Source organism: Tachyglossus aculeatus, chromosome 22, assembly GCF_015852505.1.
Source record: "Tachyglossus aculeatus isolate mTacAcu1 chromosome 22, mTacAcu1.pri, whole genome shotgun sequence".
NCBI lineage: Eukaryota > Metazoa > Chordata > Mammalia > Monotremata > Tachyglossidae > Tachyglossus > Tachyglossus aculeatus.
The window spans coordinates 52,992,182-53,017,275 of NC_052087.1; the positions used below are offsets into that span (position 1 = coordinate 52,992,182).

Consider the following 25,094-nt stretch of genomic DNA (forward strand, 5'->3'; position numbering starts at 1 on the left):
GAGGGGAATGCTGAGGGAAAGGGGGGTTCTGAGGGGAATGCTGAAGAAAAGTGGGCTCTGAGGGAAAGCACGGGGATGCTGAGGGGAATGCTGAGAGAAGGGGGGGCTCTGAGGGGAATGCTGAGGGAAAGGGGGGGCTCTGAGGGGAATGCTGAGGGAAAGGGGGGTTCTGAGGGGAATGCTGAAGAAAAGTGGGCTCTGAGGGAAAGCACGGGGATGCTGAGGGGAATGCTGAGAGAAGGGGGGGCTCTGAGGGGAATGCTGAGGGAAAGTGGGGGGCTTTGAGGGGAATGCTGAGGGAAAGTTGGGGGGCGCTGAGGGGAATGCTGAGGGAAAGGGGGGCTCTGAGGGGAATGCTGAGGGAAAGTGGGGGGCTTTGAGGGGAATGCTGAGGGAAAGTTGGGGGGCTCTGAGGGGAACGCTGAGGGAAAGGGGGGGCTCTGAGGGGAATGCTGAGGGAAAGTGGGGGGCTCTGAGGGGAATGTTGAAGAAAAGTGGGCTCTGAGGGAAAGCAGGGGGGCACTGAGGGGAATGCTGAGGGAAAGGGGGGCTCTGAGGGGAATGCTGAGGGAAAGTGGGGGGCACTGTAGTAAGCGCTTGGGAAGTCCAAGTTGGCAACATATAGAGACGGTCCCTACCCAACAACGGGCTCACAGTCTAGAAGGGTTATGAAGACGCCCCTCACCCACCCCACTCCCTCCTCTTCTTCAGCCCTCCATGCCACAGCTGGGGCCCCCACGTCCCCCCTGCCCACCCGTGCCCACCCCCATCCCGAGGAGGTCTCGCCCCAGGGGGAGAAGCCCGGCTCTTGTCCTCTTTGCAAAAATCGCTTTTATTAAAGTATAAACTTTCTTTTGCGGAAATAGACGGGGTCAAAGGTTTATTTCTCTCTAGACAAAAAGTATGAAATCTCTGATCCAGTTTCCTCCTCGGGGCCGCGTCTGATCTGTCTCCAGTCGGCGGGCGATGCCCCTCCGGGCCTGGGTCTTTGGGAGGGAAGGCGGGGGGCTGCTGGTTAGGAGGCAGCGGGGGCCGGGGGCGCATCTTTGGGGTACGAACCGTTACGGACGGGCGGGTTTGGGGTCGGGGGCGGCAGAGGGGGTCTGGAGCGGGGGGCGTCGGGTCCTCGGCGTCTCAGGAAACGATCCTGAGGGCAGGCTTGCTCTCCTTCAAGGCCTTCAGCTCATCCTCCACCTCGTCCGTCCAGTAAATGTCGTAGAGGCTGGGGACAGGGGGGCAGGGAGGGCGTTCAGTTCATCGTGACCTTTCTCCCCTTTGGGGGGTGAGGAGGGGTCCCTCAGGGCCCTCTCCTTCTGGCGGCCGGCTCCCTTCCTAGCCCGGGACCCCCTTCCCTTTCCCCACCAGATTTGCGGGCATCTGGGGGCCTAGTGAGTAACACCACCTTCGGGACTATTTACTGAGCGCTTGCTGGGTGCAGGGCGCTGGACTAAGCGCTCGTCATCCCCCTGGCCTGGAATGCCCCCAATCCCTCTGCCCATCCGCCAAGCTAGCTCTCTTCCTCCCTTCAAGGCCCTACTGAGAGCTCACCTCCTCCAGGAGGCCTTCCCACACTGAGCCCCCTCCTCCCCCTCTCCATCCCCCCCATCTTACCTCCTTCCCTTCCCCACAGCACCTGGATATATGTTTGTACAGATTTATTACTCTATTTCTACTTGTACACATCTATTCTATTTATTTTATTTTGTTAGTATGTTTGGTTTTGTTCTCTGTCTCCCCCTTTTAGACTGTGAGCCCGCTGTTGGGTAGGGACTGTCTCTATATGTTGCCAACTTGTACTTCCCAAGCGCTTAGTACAGTGCTCGGCACACACTAAGCGCTCAATAAATTTGATTGATTGATTGATCTATTTATTTTATTTTGTTAGTACATTTGGTTTTGTTCTCTGTCTCCCCCTTTAAGACTGTGAGCCCACTGTTGGGTAGGGACCGTCTCTAGATGCTGCCAATTTGTACTTGCTCTGCACATAGTAAGCGCTCAATAAATACGATTGATGATGATGATGATGATAACAGCCGCTGCCTCGCTCAAAATTGGCTCGCGGGGGAGGCAGGGATGACCTCCGCCGTTTTCACAATCTGGGGGTTGGGGGCTGTGTGGGGGGAGTGTGTGATCTTGGGCAAGTCACTTCGCTTCTCTGGGCCTCAGTGACCTCATCTGAAAAATGGGGATTAATAATAATGGCATTTGTTAAGCGCTTACTATGTGCAAAGCACTGTTCTAAGCGCTGGGGGGGATACAAGGTGATCAGGTTGCCCCACGGGGGGCTCACAGTCGTCATCCCCATTTTACAGATGAGGGAACTGGGCAAGACTGTGACAACCTGATCACCCTCTATTTTACTTGTACATATTTACTACTCTATTTTGTTAGTGATGTGCATCTAGCTTTACTTCTATTTATTCTGGTACCTATTTATTTATTATCTATCCATTTATTTATTTATTATCTATCCATTTATTTATTTATTATCTATTATTTATTTATTACCTATTTATTATTATTGACACCTGTCCACATGCTTTGTTTTGTTGTAGGTCTCCCCCTTCTAGACCATGAGCCCCTTATTGGGTAGGGACCGCCTCTATCTGTTGCCAACTTGGACTTCCCAAGCGCTTAGTCCAGTGCTCTGCACACAGTAAGCGCTCGATAAATACGATTGAATGAATGAATGAATGAAACCTCCCCAGCGCTTCAAACAGTGCTTTGCACATAGTTAGCGCTTAATAAATGCCATCATTATTAAATATAGTCATTATTACTATTACGGTGGGAGAGCGCATAGAACAGTGCTTTGCGCATAGTTAGCGTTTAATAAATGCCATCATTATTAAATACCTTCATTATTATTACTATTATGGTGGGAGAGCGCATACGACAGTGCTTTGCACATAGTTAGGGTTTAATAAATGCCGTCATTATTAAATACCGTCATTATTATTACTATTATGGTGGGAGAGCGCACAGAACAGTGCTTTGCACATAGTTAGTGCTTAATAAATACCATCGTTATTAAATACCGTCATTATTATTACTATTATGGTGGGAGAGTGCATAGAACAGTGCTTTGCACATAGTTAGCGCTTAATAAATGCCATCATTATTAAATACCGTCGTCATTATTACTATTATGGTGGGAGAGCGCATAGAACAGTGCTTTGCACATAGTGCTTAATAAATGCCATCATTATTAAATACCGTCATTATTATTGCTATTATGGTGGGAGAGCGCATAGAACAGGGCTTTGCACATAGCGCTTAATAAATGCCATCGTTATTAAATACCATCATTATTATTACTATTATGGTGGGAGAGCGCATAGAACAGGGCTTTGCACATAGTTTGCGCTTAATAAATGCCATCATTATTAAATACTGTCATTATTACTATTATGGAGGGAGAGCGCACAGAACAGTGCTTTGCACATAGTGCTTAATAAATGCCATCATTGTTAAATACCATCATTACTAGTACTATTATGGTGGGAGAGCTCATTAAACAGTGCTTTGCACATAGTGCTTAATAAATGCCATCATTATTAAATACTGTCATTGTTATTGCTATTATGGTGGGAGAGCGCATAGAACAGGGCTTTGCACATAGCGCTTAATAATGGCATCATTATTAAATACCGTCGTTATGATTACTATTATGGTGGGAGAGCGCATAAAACAGTGCTTTGCACATAGCGCTTAATAAATACCATCTTTATTAAATACCGTCATTATTATTACTATTATGGTGGGAGAGCGCACAGAACAGTGCTTGGCACATAGCGCTTAATAAATGCCATCATTATTAAATACCGTCATTATTATTACTATTACGGTGGGAGAGCGCACAGAACAGTGCTTGGCACATAGCGCTTAATAAATGCCATCATTATTAAATACCGCCGTTATTATTACTATTATGGTGGGAGAGCGCACAGAACAGTGCTTGGCACATAGCGCTTAATAAATGCCATCATTATTAAATACCGCCGTTATTATTACTATTACGGTGGGAGAGCGCATAAAACAGTGCTTTGCACATAGCGCTTAATAAATACCATCTTTATTAAATACCGTCATCATTATTACTATTATGGTGGGAGAGCGCACAGAACAGTGCTTGGCACATAGCGCTTAATAAATGCCATCATTATTAAATACCGCCGTTATTATTACTATTACGGTGGGAGAGTGCATAAAACAGTGCTTGGCACATAGCGCTTAATAAATACCATCAATCAATCAATCAATCGTATTTATTGAGCGCTTACTATGTGCAGAGCTCTGTACTAAGCGCTTGGGAAGTACAAATTGGCAACACATAGAGACAGTCCCTACCCAACAGTGGGCTCACAGTCTAAAAGGGGGAGACAGAGAACAGAACCAAACATACCAACAAAATAAAATAAATAGGATAGAAATGTACAAGTAAAATAAATAAATAAATAAATAAATAGAGTAATAAATATGTACAACCATATATACATCTATCCAGGTGCTGTGGGGAAGGGAAGGAGGTAAGATGGGGGGATGGAGAGGGGGACGAGGGGGAGAGGAAGGAATTAAATGCCGTCATTATCATTACTATTATGGTGGGAGAGCGCACAGAACAGTGCTTTGCACATAGCGCTTAATAAATGCCATCACCATTAAATATTATTAATTTATTATTAAATTAAATATTATTTAATATTATATTAAATAACAATATGATAATGGTACTATAATATAAGAGTATAATGTATAAGAGTATAATATAATGTATAATGTATAATATAATGTATAAGAGTATAATATAAGAGAATATAAGATCGCTTACACGATCTGCTGGAGCCGGCAGTCGGGCTGCTTGAGGCTGGCGACCAGCTCCTTGATGCCAGGGTCGCCCATGATGTTGTTGCTGAGATCGAGCTCCTTGAGCGAGCGGTTGACCAGCAGGACGGAGGCCAGGGTGGCACAGCAGGCGTCCGACAGCTCGCAGTTGCCCAGCCTGGGGGGGGCCAGGGGCCGCGTCGGGGGCTGGCCCGTCCCCCCGCCGTCCCCCCGCCGTCCCCTCGCCCACCCGGCCGTCCCCCCGTCCCCCCCGCCACCGTCCCGGCCGGGCCTCACTCACAGCAGGGTCTGGATGGGGCAGTCGGGCAGCAGCAGGGCCTGGCACAGCTGCTGGGCACCGGTGTCCTCCAGCGGGTTCCCGCTCAGCTGCAGCTCCCGCAGACGCTTGTTCTTGCTCAGCATGGACACCAAGGGCCCGCAGCAGCCCCCCGTCAAACCGCACGTCCTCACCCTGCGGGGGGACACGGGACAAGGGGGGGGCCATCATCAGCATCATCATCATCCATCATATTTATCGAGCGCTTACTGCGTGCAGAGCACTGGACTGAGCGCTTGGGAAGTCCAAATTGGCAACATCTAGAGACGGTCCCTGCCCAACAGTGGGCTCGCGGTCTAAAAGGGGGAGGCGGAGAACAAAACCAAACATACTAACAAAATAAAATAAATAGAATAGATGCCGCGGGGACTCGCGGGGAGGGTACGTTCCCTCGCTTCCCAGCAGAACGGGGATGGAGACCGTGAGTCCCATGAGGTCCCCCCTGACTGGCTTGGATGGGCCCTGGCACTTAGTAATAATGATAATAATAATAATAACGGCATTTATTAAGCGCTTACTATGTGCAAAGCACTATTCTAAGCGCTGGGGAGGTCACAAGGTGATCAGGTTGTCCCACAGGGGGCTCACACTCTTCATCCCCATTTTACAGATGAGGTCACTGAGGTACAGAGAAATGACACACAGCTGACAACTGGCAGAGCAGGAATAATAATAATAAGATGGTATTTGTTAAGCGCTTACTATGTGCAAAGCACTGAAGATGGTATTTGTTAAGCATTTACTATGTGCAAAGCACTATTCTAAGCGCTGGGGAGGTCACTAGGTGATCAGGTTGTCCCACGGGGGGCTCACACTCTTCACCCCCATTTTACAGATGAGGGAACTGAGGCACAGAGAAGTGAAGCGACTTGCCCGAAGTCACGCAGCTGACAATTGGCAGAGCAGGGATAATAATAATAATCATAAGATGGTATTTGTTAAGCGCTTACTATGTGCAAAGCACTGTTCTAAGCGTTGGGGAGGTCACAAGGTGATCAGGTTGTCCCACGGGGGGCTCACACTCTTCATCCCCATTTTACAGATAAGGTCACTGAGGCCCACAGAAGTGAAGTGACTTGCCCAAAGTCACAAAGCTGACAGTTGGCGGAGCCAGGATTAGAACCCATGACCTCTGACTCCAAAGCCCGGGCTCTTTCCACTGAGACACGCTGCTTCTTCTTAGTACAGTGCTTGACACACAGTAAGTGCTCAAAAAATATGAGAAGCAGCGTGGCTCAGCGGAAAGAGCCCGGGCTTGGGAGTCAGAGGACGTGGGTTCTAATCCCAGCTCTGCCGCTTGTCCACTGGGTGACCTTGGGCTGCCTGGTCATTCATTCATTCAATTCATTCAATTGTATTTATTGAGCGCTTACTGTGTGCAGAGCACTGTACTAAGCGCTTGGGAAGTCCAAGTTGGCAACATATAGAGACGGTCCCTACCCAGCAGTGGGCTCACAGGCTAGAACAGTGTGTCGCAGATTCAACATGTGGGAAGCAGTGTGGCTCAGTGGAAAGAGCCCGGGCTTTGGAGTCAGAGGTCATGGGTTTAAATTACGGCTCTGCCAGTTGTCAGCTGTGTGACTTTGGGCAAGTCACTTCACTTCTCTGGGCCTCAGTGACCTCATCTGTAAAAATGGGGATTAAGACTGTGAGCCCCACGTGGGACAACCTGATCACCTTGTAATATCTCCAGCACTTAGAACACTGCTTTGCACATAGTAAGCGCTTAATAAATGCCATCATTATTATTATTATTATTCATTCATGCCTTCAATCGTATTTATTGAGCGCTTACTGTGTGCAGGGCACTGTACTAAGCGCTTGGGAAGTCCAAGTTGGCAACATATAGAGACAGTCCCTACCCAACAGTGGGCTCACAGTCTAGAACGGTGTGTCGCAGATTCATTCATTCATTCATTCGTATTTATTGCGCGCTTACTGTGCGCAGAGCACTGGACTAAGCGCTTGGGAAGTCCAAGTTGGCAACATATAGGGACGGTCCCTACCCAACAGTGGGCTCACAGCCTAGAACAGTGTGTCGCAGATTCATTCATTCATTCAGTCGTATTTATTGAGCGCTTACTGTGTGCAGAGCACTGGACTAAGTGCTTTGGAAGTCCAAATTGGCAACATATAGGGATGGTCCCTACCCCACAACGGGCTCACAGTCTAGAACAGTGTGTCGCAGATTCATTCATCCATTCAGTCGTATTTATTGAGCGCTTACTGTGCGCAGAGCACTGGACTAAGCGCTTGGGAAGTCCAAGTTGGCATCATCTAGAGCCGGTCCCTACCCAACAGTGGGCTCACAGTCTAGAACAGTGTGTCGCAGATTCATTCATCCATTCAGCCGTATTTATTGAGCGCTCACGGTGTGCAGAGCACCGGACTAAGCGCTTGGGACAACATATAGGGACGGTCCCTACCCAACAGTGGGCTCACAGTCTAGAACAGTGTGTCGCAGATTCATTCATTCAGTCAGTTGTATTTGAGCGCTTACTGTGTGCAGAGCACTGGTCTAAGCGCTTGGGAAGTCCAAGTTGGCATCATCTAGAGCCGGTCCCTACCCAACAGTGGGCTCACAGTCTAGAACAGTGTGTCGCAGATTCATTCATTCGTTCAGCCGTATTAATTGAGCGCTCACGGTGTGCAGAGCACTGTACTAAGCGCTTGGGAAGTCCAAGTTGGCAACATATAGAGACAGTCCCTACCCAACAGTGGGCTCACAGTCTAGAACAGTGTGTCGCAGATTCATTCATTCATTCATTCGTATTTATTGCGCGCTTACTGTGTGCAGAGCACTGGACTAAGCGCTTGGGAAGTCCAAGTTGGCAACATATAGGGACGGTCCCTACCCAACAGTGGGCTCACAGCCTAGAACAGTGTGTCGCAGATTCATTCATTCATTCAGTCATATTTATTGAGCGCTTACTGTGTGCAGAGCACTGGACTAAGTGCTTTGGAAGTCCAAATTGGCAACATATAGGGATGGTCCCTACCCCACAACGGGCTCACAGTCTAGAACAGTGTGTCGCAGATTCATTCATCCATTCAGTCGTATTTATTGAGCGCTTACTGTGCGCAGAGCACTGGACTAAGCGCTTGGGAAGTCCAAGTTGGCATCATCTAGAGCCGGTCCCTACCCAACAGTGGGCTCACAGTCTAGAACAGTGTGTCGCAGATTCATTCATCCATTCAGCCGTATTTATTGAGCGCTCACGGTGTGCAGAGCACCGGACTAAGCGCTTGGGACAACATATAGGGACGGTCCCTACCCAACAGTGGGCTCACAGTCTAGAACAGTGTGTCGCAGATTCATTCATTCAGTCAGTTGTATTTGAGCGCTTACTGTGCACTGGACTAAGCGCTTGGGAAGTCCCAGTTGGCATCATCTAGAGCCGGTCCCTGCCCAACAGTGGGCTCACAGTCTAGAACAGTGTGTCGCAGATTCACTCATTCATTCAGCCGTATTTATTGAGCGCTCTCTGTGTGCAGAGCACCGGACTAAGCGCTTGGGACAACACATAGAGACGGTCCCTACCCAACAGCGGGCTCACACAGTCTAGAACAGCGTGTCGCAGACGCCCGGGGTCCGCGAGGACGGGGGCGGGGGGTCCGGCGCTCACCAGAGGGACTCGAGCTTGCAGTTGGGGTCCAGCAGGCCCTGGCAGAGAAGCTCGAGGCCGGCATCTCCCAGCTCGTTGCCCACCAGGCACAGCTCCCTCAGCGTCTCCTTGGCCTTCAGCACCTGGCTCAGGGGGCCGCAGCTCTCCGCCGACAGGTCGCACTCCCACAGCCTGGGCACGGCGGGCGCTCAGCACGCCCCAGCCCGAGCCCCGGGGCCGCCGGACCGCCCGCCCGCCCGCCCTCCCTCCCCGCCATCCCCCCGGGGCGCGAGGTCCACGGGCCCGGGCGGACTTACCAGAGGGCCCGCAGTTGGCAGCTGGGGCTGAGGACGGCCTGGCACAGCTGGGCAGCGCCCGCATCCCCCAGCTTGTTCTCCCCGAGGCAGAGGTCTCGCAGGCTCTCCTTGTGCTGGACGACGCCGCTCAGCTCCCGGCAGCAGGCCCCCGTCACCCCGCAGCCCTCCAGCCTGCCGGCCCCAGCCGAGGGCGGGACGGTCAGGCGCCCGTCCGGGGCACCGGACCCCCCCCTCCCCACCGGTCTTACATCTGGACCGTCTCTATATGTTGTCCCACCCCCCCTCCCCGCCGGTCTTACATCTATATGTTGTCCCAAGCGCTTAGTCCCGTGCTCTGCACACGGTGAGCGCTCAATAAATACGATTTTGTCCTCTGTCTCCCCCTTTTAGTCTGTGAGCCCACTGTTGGGTAGGGACCGTCTCTGTATGTTGCCAACTTGGACTTCCCAAGCGCTTAGTCCAGTGCTCTGCACACAGTAAGCGCTCAATAAATACGATTGATCGATACCATTATTATTATGGGAGTAATAATAATAATAATAATGATGGCGTTTGTTAAGCGCTTACTATGTGCAAAGCACTGTTCTAAGCACTGGGCAGGATACAAGGTGATCAGGTTGTCCCACTTGGGGCTCACAGTCTTAATCTCCATTTTCCAGATGAGGTCACTGAGGCCCAGAGAAGTGAAGTGACTTGCCCAAAGTCACCCAGCTGACAATTGGCGGAGCTGGGATTTGAACCCATGGCCTCTGACTCCAAAGCCCGGGCTCTTGCCACTGAGCCACGCTGCTTCTCTAGTATGTTGCCGACTTGTACTTCCCAAGCAGTTAGTCCAGTGCTCTGCACACAGTAAGCGCTCAATAAATACGATTGAATGAATGAATAAATACGACAATGAATGAATGAATGAATAGAAGGGGGAGACTGTGGTACTACTGTCCTCTCCCAAGCACTCAGCTGGGAGTAATAACAATAATAATAATAATAATAATAATAATAATAATAATAATGGCGTTTGTTAAGTGCTTACTATGTGCAAAGCACCGTTCTAAGCGCTGGGGAGGATACAAGGTGATCAGGTTGTCCCACTTGGGGCTCACAGTCTTAATCCCCATTTTCCAGATGAGGTCACTGAGACACAGAGAAGTGAAGTGACTTGCCCAAAGTCACCCAGCTGACAATTGGCAGAGCCAGGATTTGAACCCATGACCTCGGACTCCAAAGCCCACGTTCTTTTCCACTGAGCCACGCTGCTTCTCTAGTATGTTGCCGACTTGTACTTCCCAAGCGGTTAGTACAGTGCTCTGCACACAGTAAGCGTGCAATACATATGATTGAATGAATGAATACGATTGAATGAATGAATCAATCAATCATATTTACTGAGCGCTTGCTGTGTGCAGAGCACTGTACTAAGCGCTTGGCAAGTACAAGTTGGCAACATATAGAGACGGTCCCTACCCAACGGTGGGATCATAGTCTAAAAGGGGGAATGAATGACTAGAAGGGGGAGACTGGCACTACCGTCCTCTCCGAAGCGCTCAGCCCAGCGCTGCGCACAGAGTAAGCGCCCGCCGGGTGGGAGGAGGGGGGTGGCGGCGGCGGCGGCGCGGGGGGGACTCACTTGAGGGTGTGCAGGTTGCAGCGGGGGTCCAGCAGGCCCCGGCAGAGGGCCCGGACGCCGTCCTCGCCCAGCTCGTTGTTGCTGACCGTCAGCTCCTCGAGGGCCGGGCCGGTCCGCAGCACGGCGGCCAGGGACTCGCAGCTGGCCGGGCTCAGCTCGCAATACTCCAGCCTGCAGCGGCACAGCCGGAGGATCAATCAATCAATCAATATCAATCAATCAATCCTATTTATTGAGCGCTTACTGTGTGCACAGCACTGGACCAGGCGCTTGGGAAGCCCAAGTCGGCAACATCTAGAGACGGTCCCTACCCAACGGTGGGCTCAAAAAGGGGACGGACGGCGGGACCAAGACGAGGGGACCCTCGCCCCTCTACCCTGGAAGCTTCTGCCGCTCCCCCTTCTAGACCGTGAGCCCCTTGTCGGGTACGGACCGTCTCTCTGCGTTGCCGACTTGGATTCCCAAGCGCTCAGCACAGTGCTCGGCGCGCAGTAAGCGCTCAATGAATACGATTGATTGATTGATTCGAGGAGGGAGGGTGCTCGGGGGCAGGGGTCGGCGGTGGGATGGACGACGTGGAGGCCCAGGGAGAGACTTGGGTAAGATGACTGGGCGGGGGTCAGCATCCCTTCTAGACTGTGAGCCCACCGTTGGGTAGGGACCGGCTCTATATGTTGCCAAATTGTACTTCCCAAGCGCTTAGTCCAGTGCTCTGCACACAGTAAGTGCTCAATAAATACGACTGAATGAATGAATGACTTTCCACTGAACCACGCTGCTTCTCTCTCTGAATTCATTCACTCATTCAGTCATATTTATTGAGCACTTACTGTGTGCAGAGCACTGGACTAAGCGCTTGGGAAGTATAAGTCGGCGACATATAGAGACGGTCCCTCCCGTGAATGGTGGAAGCCCCTGGGGACAGTGAAGCTGAGCCCACTGTTGGGTAGGGACCGTCTCTATATGTGGCCAACTTGGACTTCCCAAGCGCTTAGTCCAGTGCTCTGCACACAGTAAATGAATGAATGACTTCCCGCTGAGCCACGCTGCTTCTCTCTCTGAATTCATTCATTCATTCAATGGTATTTATTGAGCGCTTACTGTGTGCAGAGCACTGGACTAAGCGCTTGGGAAGGACAAGTTGGCGACAGATAGAGACGGTCCCTCCCGTGAATGGTGGAAGCCCCTGGGCCCACTGTTGGGTAGGGACCGTCTCTATATGTGGCCAACTTGGACTTCCCAAGCGCTTAGTACAGTGCTCTGCACACAGTAAGCGCTCAATAGATACGACTGATTGAAGGTGGGGGCCAAACGCAAGGTGGAACCGGCGGGGCCTCGAGGGGGGGGTGGACGTGGCCGTAGGGGGGGACGGGTCGGGCGCCAGACGGACGGGGTCAGTCCGCGTCCGCTGGGGAGGCCGGGGGGCCGCGGGGCCGGGGGGCCGGGGGGCACTCACTGCAGCGTCCGCAGGCCGCACTTGGGGTCCAGCAGGCCCTGGCACAGCAGGTCGAGGCCGGCGTCGCCCAGGGGGTTGTCGCTCAGCTGCAGGTCCGACAGGGCCGGCGAGCGCAGGACGGCGGGCAGCTCGGCGCAGGCCGCCTCCGTGAAGCAGCAGTTCTGCAGGCTGCCGACCAAATCGATCAATCAACCAATCAATCGTATTTACTGAGCGCTTACTGTGTGCAGAGCACTGGACTAAGCGCTTGGGAAGTACAAGTTGGCAACATAGAGAGGTGGTCCCTACCCAACAGCGGGCTCACAGTCTGGAAGGGGGAGATGGAGAACAAAACCAAACATATTAACAAAATAAAATAAATAGAATAGATATGGACAAGTAAAATAAATAGAGTAATAAATATGTACAAATTTGTACAAATATATATAATATGTACAAATATATATATATATATATATATATATATATATATATATATATATATATATATATATATATATATATATATATATATATATATATATATACAGGTGCTGTGGGGAAGGGAAGGAGGTAAGACGGGGGTAAAACTTGATCACCTTGTAACCCCCACCCCAGCACTTGGAGCAGGTGCTCAGGACCCGGGGGGCTGGGGGTGACGCCAGAAGGGGGGCCATCACAGTGCCGGGGACCACCCCCACCCCCCCTGCACCGACACGTCCCTCCCCCCGGCTGGACTGGGAAGCCCCTCCAGGGCAGGGAAACAATAATAATGATGGCGTTTATGAAGCGCTTACTATGTGCCAAGCACGGTTCGAAGCGCTGGGGAGGTTACAAGGTGATCAGGTTGGCCCACGGGGGGCTCACGGGCTTCATCCCTTCTAGACTGTGAGCCCGTTGTTGGGTCGGGACCGTCCCTATATGTTGCCGACTTGTACTTCCCAAGCGCTTAGTACAGTGCTCTGCACACGGTAAGCGCTCAATAAATATGATTGATTGATTCATCCCTGAGCAGCGTGGCTCGGTGGAAAGAGCCGCTGGGGAGGTGACAAGGTGATCAGGTTGGCCCACGGGGGGCTCACGGGCTTCATCCCTGAGCAGCGTGGCTCAGTGGAAAGAGCCCGGGCTTTGGAGTCAGAGGTCATGGGTTCAAATCCCGGCTCCACCAATTAATAATAATAATAACAATAATAATAATAATAATAAGATTTATTCAGCGCTTACTATGTGCAAAGCACTGTTCCAAGCGCTGGGGCATTTACAAGGTGATCAGGTTGTCCCACGGGGGGCTCACAGTCTTCATCTAGACTGTGAGCCCACTGTTGGGTAGGGACCGTCTCTAGATGTTGCCAACTTGTACTTCCCAAGTGCTTAGTACAGTGCTGTGCACACAGTAAGCGCTCAACAAATACGATTGATTGATTGATTCATCCCCATTTTCCAGATGAGGGAACGGAGGCCCAGAGAAGTGAAGTGGCTTGCCCCAAGTCACCCAGCTGACGGTTGGCGGAGCCGGGATTGGAACCCGGGACCTCTGACTCCCAAGCCGGCGCTCTTTCCACGGAGCCACGCTGCTTCTCCGTAAGCGGGTGGGGGGACGGACGGACGGACGGACGGACGGGGGGACGGGGGGCGCTTACCTGAGCTTGCGGAGGCCGCAGTGGGGGCCCTGCAGGGCGCGCAGCACGTGTCGGACCCCCGCGTCCCCCAGCTCGTTGTTGCGCAGGGTCAGCTCCGTCAGGGCCGCGTTGCCGAGCAGGGCCGCGCCCAGGGCCTCGCACTTGGCCGCCGAGAGGCTGCAGTCGTCCAGCCTGCGGGGGGGGGGGGACGGGGGGCCCGGCCCCGGGGGGGTCACACCCCGCGGACATCATCATCATCATCATAATAATAATAATAACGGCATTTATTAAGCGCTTACTATGCGCAAAGCACTGTTCTAAGCGCTGGGGGATACAAGGTGATCAGGTTGTCCCACGTGGGGCTCACAGTCTTAATCCCATTTTCCAGATGAGGTCACCGAGGCCCAGAGAAGTGGCTTAGCCCAAGGCCCCACAGCTAAGTGGCGGGGCTGAGATTCGAACCCGTGACCTCTGACTCTGTATATATATATACATGTATATATGGTTGTACATATTTATTACTCTATTTATTTATTTTACTTGTACATTTCTATCCTACTTATTTTATTTTGTTGGTATGTTTGGTTCTGTTCTCTGTCTCCCCCTTTTAGACTGCGAGCCCACTGTTGGGTAGGGACTGCCTCTATGTGATGCCAATTTGTACTTCCCAAGCGCTTAGTCCAGTGCTCTGCACATAGTAAGCGCTCAATAAATACGATTGATTGATTGATTGATTGACTCCAAAGCCCGGGCTCTTTCCACTGAGCCACGCTGCTCCCCTAGAAGTCATCCTTTTAGACTGTGAGCCCACTGTTGGGTGGGGACAGATCCACTTCTGCAGTCCCTGTATATATGTATATATGTTTGTACATATTTATTACTGTATTTATTTATTTTACTTGTACATATCTATTCTATTTATTTTATTTTGTTAGTATGTTTGGTTTTGTTCTCTGTCTCCCCCTTTTAGACTGTGAGCCCACTGTTGGGTAGGGACTGTCTCTATATGTTGCCAATTTGTACTTCCCAAGCGCTTAGTACAGTGCTCTGCACATAGTAAGCGCTCAATAAATACGATTGATGATGATGACCGCCTCTAGTTGTTGCCAATTTGTACTCCCCCGGTGCTTAGTACAGTGCTCTGCACCCGGTAAGCGCTCAATAAATACGATTGATGATGATGATGATGATGATCCCCTCCGGTCCCTCGCTCCCGCTCGGACCCCCCGATGTCTGGGGAGGGATGGGGACAGGGGTCCGCACTGACCTGACGACGGAGGCCTGGCGGAGGGAGGGCAGGAGTTCGGCCCAGCGGGCGTCGCTCAGCTGCTCGCACTGCAGGTCCACGTTCATGGCGGGAGCGGGTGGGAATCCTGCTGGGGGTGCGGGCGATGAGCCAAGGGTGGGGGGCCCACCCAGGGAGGCGGGAGCCGCCGCCGGGAGACCCGCCGCGCCAGTCTCCCGTGCCGGGCACCCTCAGCGGGCCCCGTGCCACTCGGTTCATTCACTCAATCCTATCTATTAATAATAATAATGGCATTTATTAAGCGCTTACTATGTGCAAAGCACTGTTCTAGGCGCTGGGGAGGTTACAAGACGATCAGGTTGTCCCACGGGGGGGCTCACAGCCTTCATCCCTCACCGTACCTCGCTCTCCTCACCGTACCTCGCTCTCGCCCGTCCCGCCATCGACCCCTCGTCCCCCTCTCCATCCCCCCATCTTACCTCCTTCCCTTCCCCACAGCACCTGTATAGATGTATATATGGTTGTACATATTTATTACTCTATTTATTTATTTATTTATTTATTTTACTTGTATATTTCTATCCTATTTATTTTATTTTGTTGGTATGTTTGGTTCTGTTCTCTGTCTCCCCCTTTTAGGCTGTGAGCCCACTGTTGGGTAGGGACTGTCTCTATGTGTTGCCAACTTGGACTTCCCAAGCACTTAGTACAGTGCTCTGCACATAGTAAGCGCTCAATAAATACGATTGATTGATTGATTGATTGACCCCCGGCCCACGTCCTCCCCCGGGCCCGGAATGCCCCCAATCCCTCTGCCCGTCTGCCAAGCTCGCTCTCTTCCTCCCTTCAAGGCCCTGCTGAGAGCTCACCTCCTCCAGGAGGCCTTCCCAGACTGAGCCCCTTCCTTCTCTCCCCCTCGTCCCCCTCTCCATCCCCCCATCTTACCTCCCTCCCTTCCCCACAGCACCTGTGTATATGTATATATGTTTGTACATATTTTTTTACTCTATTTATTTAATTTATTTCTACATATCTATTCTATTTTATTTTGTTAGTATGTTTGGTTTTGTTCTCTGTCTCCCCCTTTTAGACTGTGAGCCCACTGTTGGGTAGGGACCGTCTCTATATGTTGCCAATTTGTACTTCCCAAGCACTTAGTACAGTGCTCTGCACATAGTAAGCGCTCAATAAGTACGATTGATGGTGATGATCCCCATTTTCCAGATGAGGGAACTGAGGCCCGGAGAAGTGAAGTGACTTGCCCAAAGTCATCATCATCATCATCAATCCTATTTATTGAGTGCTTACTATGTGCAGAGCACTGTACTAAGTGCTTGGGAAGTACAAATTGGCAACACATAGAGACAGTCCCTACCCAACAGTGGGCTCACAGTCTAAAAGTCACACAGCTAATTGGCGGAGCCGGGATTTGAACCCGTGACCTCGGACTCCAAAGCCCGGCTCTTTCCCACTGAGCCACGCTGTTTCTCTATTAAGTGCTTACCGTGTGCCGAGCGCCGTACTAAGCGCTTGGGAAAATACAGCAACAATGATAATAATGTTGGGATTTGTTAAGCACTTACTATGTGCCAAGCACTGTTCTAAGCACTGGGGTAGATACAAGGTGATCGGGCGGTCCCACGTGGGGCTCACGGTCTTCATCTCCATTTTGCAGATGAGAGAACTGAGGCCCTGAGAACTTAGAGAAGCAGCGTGGCGCAGTGGAAAGAGCACGGGCTTTGGAGTCGGAGGTCATGGGTTCAAATCCCGGCTCTGCCTAGTGTCAGCTGTGTGACTCTGGGCAAGTCACTTCACTTCTCTGGGCCTCAGTTCCCTCATCTGTAAAATGGGGATGAAGGCTGTGAGCCCCCCGTGGGACAACCTGATCACCTTGTAACCTCCCCAGTGCTTAGAACAGGGCTTGGCACATAGTAAGTGGTTAGTAAAAGCCATTATTATTAAGCCCAGAGAAATTAAGTGACTTGCCCAAGGTCACCCAGCTGACAAGTGGCAGAGCCGGGATTAGAACCCATGATCTCTGGCTCCCAAGCCCGGGCTCTTTCCACTGAGCCATGCTGCTTCTCTATACAACAATAAACAGCGACAATCCTTGCCCGCAGCCCAGACCCGGCCCCACCGGAGGAGGAGACCAACCAGCCTAATGGAGGGAGCCCAGGCCTGAGCGTCAGAAGGACCTGGGTTCTAATCTCAGCTCTGCCACTTGTCGGCTGGGTGACCTTGGGCAAGTCACTTGTAATATGATAATAATAATGATGGCATTTATTAAGCACCTACTATGTGCAAAGCACTGTTCTAAGCACTGGGGGGGATACAAGGTGATCAGGTTGTCCCGCGGGGGGGGGGGGGGGGGGGGGGCTCACGGTCTTCATCCCCATTTTACAGATGGGGTAACTGAGGCCCAGAGGAGTGAAGTGACTTGCCCAAAGTCACCCAGCTGACAACTGGCAGAGCCGGGATTTGAACACGTGGCCTAGTGGGTAGAGCCCGGGCCTGGGGGTCAGAAGGACCTGGGTTCTAGTCCCAGCCCCACCACTGGTCTGCTGGGTGACCTTGGGCGAGTCACTTCACTTCTCCCAGACTCAGTTCTCTCATCTGCAAAATGGGGATGAGGACTGTCAGTCCCATGTGGGACAGGGACTGTGTCCAACCTGATTACCTTGTATCTACCCCAGCTCTTAGTGTGTGCGTGATACATGCCAGGCACCGTAATAATGATGGCATGTGACTTTGGGCAAGTCACTTAACTTCTCTGTGCCTCAGTTCCCTCATCTGTAAAATGGCGATGAAGACCATGAGCGCCCCCGTGGGACAACCTGATCACCTTGTAACCTCCACAGCGCTTAGAACAGTGCTTTGCACAAGTAAGCGCTTAATAAATGACATTATTATTATTATTATGGCATTTGTTGAGCACTTACTATGTGCCAAGCACTGTTCAAAGCACTGGGGCAGATACAAGGTGATCGGGTTGTCCCACATGGGGCTCACAGACTTAATCCCCATTTTACAAAGGAGGTAAATGAGGCACAGTGCAGTGACTTGCCCAAAGTCACACAGCTGACAAGTGGCGGAGGTAGGATTAGAACCCACGACCTCTGACTCCCAAGCCCCGGCTCTTTCCACTAAGCCACACTGCTTCTGTACTAAGTGCTGGGGTTGATACAAGATAATCAGGTTGGACCCAGTCCCTGTCCCTCATAATAATAATAATGATGGCATTTGTTAAGCGCTTACTAATAATAATAATGATGATGACATTTATTAAGCGCTTACTATGTGCAAAGCACTGTTCTAAGCGCTGGGGAGGTTACAAGGTGATCAGGTTGTCCCACGGGGGGCTCACAGTCTTCATCCCCATTTTCCAGATGAGGGAACTGAGGCCCAGAGAAGTGAAGAGACTTGCCCAAAGTCACCCAGCTGACAATTGGCGGAGCCGGGATTTGAACCCATGACCTCTGACTCCAAAGCCCGGGCTCTTTCCACTGAGCCACGCTGCATCTATGCGCCAAGCACTGTTCGAAGCACTGGGGGCGGACGGACGACAAGATAGGCTGTCCCATGTGGGGCTCACAATCTCAATCCCCGTTTTACAGATAATAATAATAATGGCATTTATTAAGTGCTTACTATGTGCAAAGCACTGTTTTAAGCGCTGGGGAGGTTACAAGGTAATCAGGTTGTCATCATCATCATCAATCGTATTTATTGAGCGCTTACTGTGTGCAGAGCACTGGACTAAGCGCTTAGCAGGGGGCTCATCTTCATCCCCATTTCCAGATGAGGTAACTGAGGCCCAGAGAAGTGAGGTGACTTGCCCAAAGTCACACAGCTGACAATTGGTGGAGCCGGGATTTGAACCCGTGACCTCTGACTCCAAAGCCCATGGTCTTTCCACTGAGCCATGAGGGGCCTGAGGCCCAGAGAAGGGAGGCGACTGGCCCAAGGTCACCCAGCGGACAAGGGGCGGAGGGGGGATGAGAACCCACGTCCTTCTGACCCCTTAGGCTGCAGTGCTTCTCCACGTGCCTGGCACATAGTAAGCGCTTAAAAAAGATTTAAAAACAGAAGGCCGAGGGGAAAGGAGGTAAGGGAGCGGGTACCAGGGAGCCGTTGATGACCCACCCACGGTCCTCTTAGACGGTCAGCTCCTTGTGGGCAGGAAATGCGTCTGTTTACTGTTCTATTGTCCTCTCCCGAGCGTTTAGTCAACATCAACATCAATCGTATTTATTGAGCGCTTACTATGTGCAGAGCACTGTACTAAGCGCTTGGGAAGTACAAACTGGCAACACACAGAGACAGTCCCTACCCACCAGTGGGCTCACAGTCTAAAAGGGGGAGACAGAGAACAAAACCAAACATACCAACAAAATAAAATAAATAGGATGGATATGTACAAGTAAAATAAATAAATAAATAGAGTAATAGTCCAGTGCTCTGCACACAGTAAGCGCTCGATAAATACGATTTCTCTGTCTCCCCCTTCTCATCATCATCATCATCATCAATCGTATTTATTGAGCGCTTTCTATGTGCAGAGCACCGGACTAAGCGCTTGGGAAGTACAAACTGGCAACATATAGAGACAGTCCCTACCCAACAGCGGGCTCACAGTCTAGAAGGGGGAGACAGAGGACAAAACCAAACATACTAACAAAATAAAATAAATAGGATAGATGTGTACAAGTAAAATAGAGTAATAAATATGTACAATCAATCAATCAATCAATCGTATTTATTGAGCGCTTACTATGTGCAGAGCACTGTACTAAGCGCTTGGGAAGTACAAATTGGCAACACACAGAGACAGTCCCTACTCAACAGGTGGCTCACAGTCTAAAAGGGGGAGACAGAGAACAGAACCAAACATACCAACAAAATAAAATAAATAGGATAGAAATGTACAAGTAAAATAAATAAATAAATAGAGTAATAAATATGTGTTTTATATATATATATATACAGGGGCTGTGGGGAAGGGAAGGAGGTAAGATGGGGGGGATGGAGAGGGGGATGAGGGGCTAGTCTGGGAAGGCCTCAAACTGTGAGCCCACTGTTGGGTAGGGACCGTCTCTAGATGTTGCCAACTTGGACTTCCCAAGCGCTTAGTCCAGTGCTCTGCACACAGTAAGCGCTCAGTAAATACGATTGATTGATTGATTGATTGACTGATTGATTGCTGAGGGTCGAGAACGGGTGCAGTTACCGTGAGCACGGGCCCGGGCCGGGGGCCCGGACGGACGGACGCCGTCAGTGGGGCGGCGAGGCCCCGGGCTGACCGCGATCCCGGGACCCCAGGAAGCCAGTCTCCCCAGCAGGCGAGTCGCCACCCCCGGGTGGGCCGCGGCCCCCCATCCCGGCCCGGCCCGCGTCCGCAGGGCGAGGGTCCGGATCCAAGCGGGCATCCGGCGGGCTCTCGGGGTGCGAGCAGGAGCGAGCCCGCTGGTGGGTAGGGACCGTCTCTAGATGTTGCCAACTTGTCCTTCCCAAGCGCTTAGTCCAGTGCTCTGCACACAGTAAGCGCTCAATAAATACGACTGAATGAAGGAGCTTGCAGGTGGCTTTTCTTCTCGGCCTGGCGGGTCCTCCCCCGGGGATCCCGGCCTTCTGGTGGCGGGCGGCCCGACTGCTGCCAATGCCGCGGGGAGGTCAAAGGTCGGGCCCGATGCACATCACGGCCCGCCGGCCGTCTGGGTCTCGGTTCTCTTTCTTTAAAGGATATTTGTTGAGCGCTTACTTTGTGGCAGGCGCCGTCCCAAGCGCTGGGCCGCCAAGCTAGCTCTCTTCCTCCCTTAATAATAATAATAATAATAATGATGTCATTTATTAAGCGCTTACTATGTGCAAAGCACTGTTCTAAGCACTGGGGAGGTTACAAGGTTGTCCCACGGGGGGCTCAGTCTTCACCCCCATTTTACAGATGAGGTAACTGAGGCCCAGAGAAGTTTAAAGCACTGGGCCGCCAAGCTAGCTCTCTTCCTCCCTTAATAATAGTAATTATAATGGCATTTATTAAGTGCTTACTATGTGCAAAGCACTGTTCTAAGCGCTGAGGAGGTTACAAGGGTGTCCCATGGGGGGCTCACAGTCTTCATCCCCATTTTACAGATGAGGTAACTGAGGACCAGAGAAGTGAAAAGCGCTGGGCCACCAAGCTAGCTCTCTTCCTCCCTTAATAATAATAATAATAATAATGATGATGGCATTTATTAAGCGCTTACTATGCGCAAAGCACTGTTCTAAGCGCTGGGGAGGTTACAAGGGTGTCCCACAGGGGGCTCACAGTCTTCATCCCCATTTTACAGATGAGGGAACTGAGGACCAGAGAAGTGAAAAGCACTGGGCCGCCAAGCTAGCTCTCTTCCTCCCTTAATAATAGTAATTATAATGGCATTTATTAAGCGCTTACTATGTGCAAAGCACTGTTCTAAGCGCTCGGAAGGTTACAAGGTTGTCCCACGGGGGGCTCCCAGTCTTCATCCCCATTTTACAGATGAGGTAACTGAGGCCCAGAGAAGTGAAAAGTGCCAGGCCGCCAAGCTAGCTCTCTTCCTCCCTTAATAATAGTAATAATAATGGCATTTATTAAGCGCTTACTATGTGCAAAGCACTGTTCTAAGCGCTGGGGAGGTTACAAGGGTGTCCCACAGGGGGCTCACAGTCTTCATCCCCATTTTACAGATGAGGTAACTGAGGCCCAGAGAAGTTTAAAGCGCTGGGCCGCCAAGCTAGCTCTCTTCCTCCCTTAATAATAGTAATTATAATGGCATTTATTAAGTGCTTACTATGTGCAAAGCACTGTTCTAAGCGCTGAGGAGGTTACAAGGGTGTCCCATGGGGGGCTCCCAGTCTTCATCCCCATTTTACAGATGAGGGAACTGAGGCCCAGAGAAGTGAAAAGCGCTGGGCCGCCAAGCTAGCTCTCTTCCTCCCTTAATAATAGTAATTATAATGGCATTTATTAAGCGCTTACTATGTGCAAAGCACTGTTCTAAGTGCTCGGAAGGTTACAAGGTTGTCCCACGGGGGGCTCCCAGTCTTCATCCCCATTTTACAGATGAGGGAACTGAGGCCCAGAGAAGTGAAAAGCGCCGGGCCGCCAAGCTAGCTCTCTTCCTCCCTTAATAATAGTAATTATAATGGCATTTATTAAGCGCTTACTATGTGCAAAGCACTGTTCTAAGTGCTGGGGAGGTAACAAGGTTGTCCCACGGGGGGTTCCCAGTCTTCATCCCCATTTTACAGATGAGGGAACTGAGGCCCAGAGAAGTGAAAAGCGCTGGGCCGCCAAGCTAGCTCTCTTCCTCCCTTAATAATAGTAATTATAATGGCATTTATTAAGCGCTTACTATGTGCAAAGCACTGTTCTAAGTGCTCGGAAGGTTACAAGGTTGTCCCACGGGGGGCTCCCAGTCTTCATCCCCATTTTACAGATGAGGGAACTGAGGCCCAGAGAAGTGAAAAGCGCCGGGCCGCCAAGCTAGCTCTCTTCCTCCCTTAATAATAGTAATTATAATGGCATTTATTAAGCGCTTACTATGTGCAAAGCACTGTTCTAAGCGCTGGGGAGGTTACAAGGTTGTCCCACGGGGGGGTCCCAGTCTTCATTCCCATTTTACAGATGAGGTAACTGAGGCCCAGAGAAGTGAAAAGCGCTGGGCCGCTGAGCTAGCTCTCTTCCTCCCTTAATAATAGTAATTATAATGGCATTTATTAAGCGCTTACTATGTGCAAAGCACTGTTCTAAGCGCTGGGGAGGTTACAAGGTTGTCCCACAGGAGGCTCAGTCTTCATCCCCATTTTACAGATGAGGGAACTGAGGCCCAGAGAAGTTTAAAGCGCCGGGCCGCCAAGCTAGCTCTCTTCCTCCCTTAATAATAACAATTATAATGGCATTTATTAAGTGCTTACTATGTGCAAAGCACTGTTCTAAGCGCTGGGGAGGTTACAAGGTTGTCCCACAGGAGGCTCAGTCTTCATCCCCATTTTACAGATGAGGGAACTGAGGCCCAGAGAAGTTTAAAGCGCCGGGCCGCCAAGCTAGCTCTCTTCCTCCCTTAATAATAACAATTATAATGGCATTTATTAAGTGCTTACTATGTGCAAAGCACTGTTCTAAGTGCTGGGGAGGTTACAAGGTTGTCCCACGGGGGGGGGGGTCCCAGTCTTCATCCCCATTTTACAGATGAGGTCACTGAGGCCCAGAGAAGTGAAGTGACTTGCCCAAAGTCACACAGCTGACAGTTGGCGGAGCTGGGATTTGAACCCATGACCTCTGGCTCCAAGGCCCGGGCTCTTTCCACTGAGCCACGCTGCTTCTCATCAAAGCCCTCCTGAGAGCTCACCTCCTCCAGGAGGCCTTCCCACACTGAGCCCCCTTTATCCTCTCCTCCTCCCCATCCCCCCGGCCCTACCTCCTTCCCCTCCCCACAGCGCCTATATATATGTTTGTACAGATTTATTACTCTATGTATTTTACTTGTACATATTTACTATTCTATTTATTTTGTTAATGATGTGCATAGAGCTTTATTTCCATTTGTTCTGACGACTTGACACCCGTCCACACGTTTTGTTTTGTTGTCTGTCCCCCCCTTCTAGACTGCGAGCCCGTTGTTGGGTAGGGACGGTCTCTAGATGTTGGCGACTTGTACTTCCCAAGCGCTTAGTACAGTGCTCTGCACACGGTAAGCGCTCAATAAATACGATTGAGTGAATGAATGAATCCAAGTTAATCGGGTTGGGCACAGTCCCTGTCTCCTAAGGAACAGGGACCGTGTCCAACCTGATTAACTTGGATCCACCCCCGTGCTTAGTAATAATAATAATAATGGCATTTGTTGAGCACTTACTATGTGCAAAGCACTGTTCTAAGCGCTGGGGAGGGGAAACAAGGTAATGAGGTACAGTGCCTGGCACATAATAATAATAACGACGGCATTTGTTAAGCGCTTACTATGTGCCAAGCACTGTTCTAAGCGCTGGGGGGATACAAGGTAATGAGGTTGTCCCACATGGGGCTCACAGTCTTCATCCCCATTTTACAGATGAGGTAACTGAGGCACAGAGAAGTGACTAGCCCAAGGTCACACAGCAGAAGAGTGGCGGAGCCGGGAGAAAATCAGGTCCTCTGTCTCCCAGGCCCATAGTAAGCACTTAGAAAATACTACCATTATTATTATTTGAACCTTGTTTTATAGATGAGGTAATTGAGGCACAGAGAAGTGACTTGCCCAAGGTCACACAGCAGACGAGTGGCGGAGCCAGGAGAAAACCAGGTCCTCTGTCTCCCAGGCCCGTAGTAAGCACTTAGAAAATACTACCATTATTATTAGTATTATTAGAATCTTGTTTTATAGATGAGGTAATTGAGGCACCGAGAAGTGACTAGCCCAAGGTCACACAGCAGACGAGTGGCGGAGCCGGGAGAAAACCAGGTCCTCTGTCTCCCAGGCCCATAGTAAGCACTTAGAAAATACTACCATTATTATTAGTATTATTTGAATCTTGTTTTATAGATGAGGTAATTGAGGCACAGAGAAGTGACTAGCCCAAGGTCACACAGCAGATAAGTGGCGGAGCCGGGAGAAAACCAGGTCCTCTGTCTCCCAGGCCCGTAGTAAGCACTTAGAAAATATTACCATTATTACTAGTATTATTTGAATCTTGTTTTATAGATGAGGTAACTGAGGCACAGAGAAGTGACTTGCCCAAGGTCACACAGCAGACGAGTGGCGGAGCCAGGAGAAAACCAGGTCCTCTGTCTCCCAGGCCCGTAGTAAGCACTTAGAAAATACTACCATTATTATTAGTATTATTTGAATCTTGTTTTATAGATGAGGTAATTGAGGCACAGAGAAGTGACTAGCCCAAGGTCACACAGCAGATAAGTGGCGGAGCCGGGAGAAAACCAGGTCCTCTGTCTCCCAGGCCCGTAGTAAGCACTTAGAAAATATTACCATTATTACTAGTATTATTTGAATCTTGTTTTATAGATGAGGTAACTGAGGCACAGAGAAGTGACTTGCCCAAGGTCACACAGCAGACGAGTGGCGGAGCCAGGAGA

The 25,094-nt window shown here is 50.6% G+C and overlaps 1 protein-coding gene across 1 annotated transcript in view; it reads right to left on the reverse strand.

Annotated features, from left to right (window-relative positions):
- Nucleotides 1–813: 813 nt before the first annotated feature.
- The window catches only part of RNH1 (ribonuclease/angiogenin inhibitor 1), a 34,620-nt gene continuing 10,339 nt past the window's right edge, over nt 814–25,094 (reverse strand). Inside the window, exons 2-10 of the mRNA XM_038764324.1 lie at nt 15,029–15,134; nt 13,783–13,953; nt 12,164–12,331; nt 10,708–10,878; nt 9,084–9,254; nt 8,788–8,958; nt 5,126–5,296; nt 4,832–5,002; nt 814–1,222 (exon numbers count right to left, since the gene is read on the reverse strand). Coding sequence (XP_038620252.1) covers nt 1,135–1,222; nt 4,832–5,002; nt 5,126–5,296; nt 8,788–8,958; nt 9,084–9,254; nt 10,708–10,878; nt 12,164–12,331; nt 13,783–13,953; nt 15,029–15,114 — 1,368 coding nt within the window. The 5' untranslated portion in view covers nt 15,115–15,134 and the 3' untranslated portion in view covers nt 814–1,134. The remainder of the gene's footprint in view (nt 1,223–4,831; nt 5,003–5,125; nt 5,297–8,787; nt 8,959–9,083; nt 9,255–10,707; nt 10,879–12,163; nt 12,332–13,782; nt 13,954–15,028; nt 15,135–25,094) is intronic.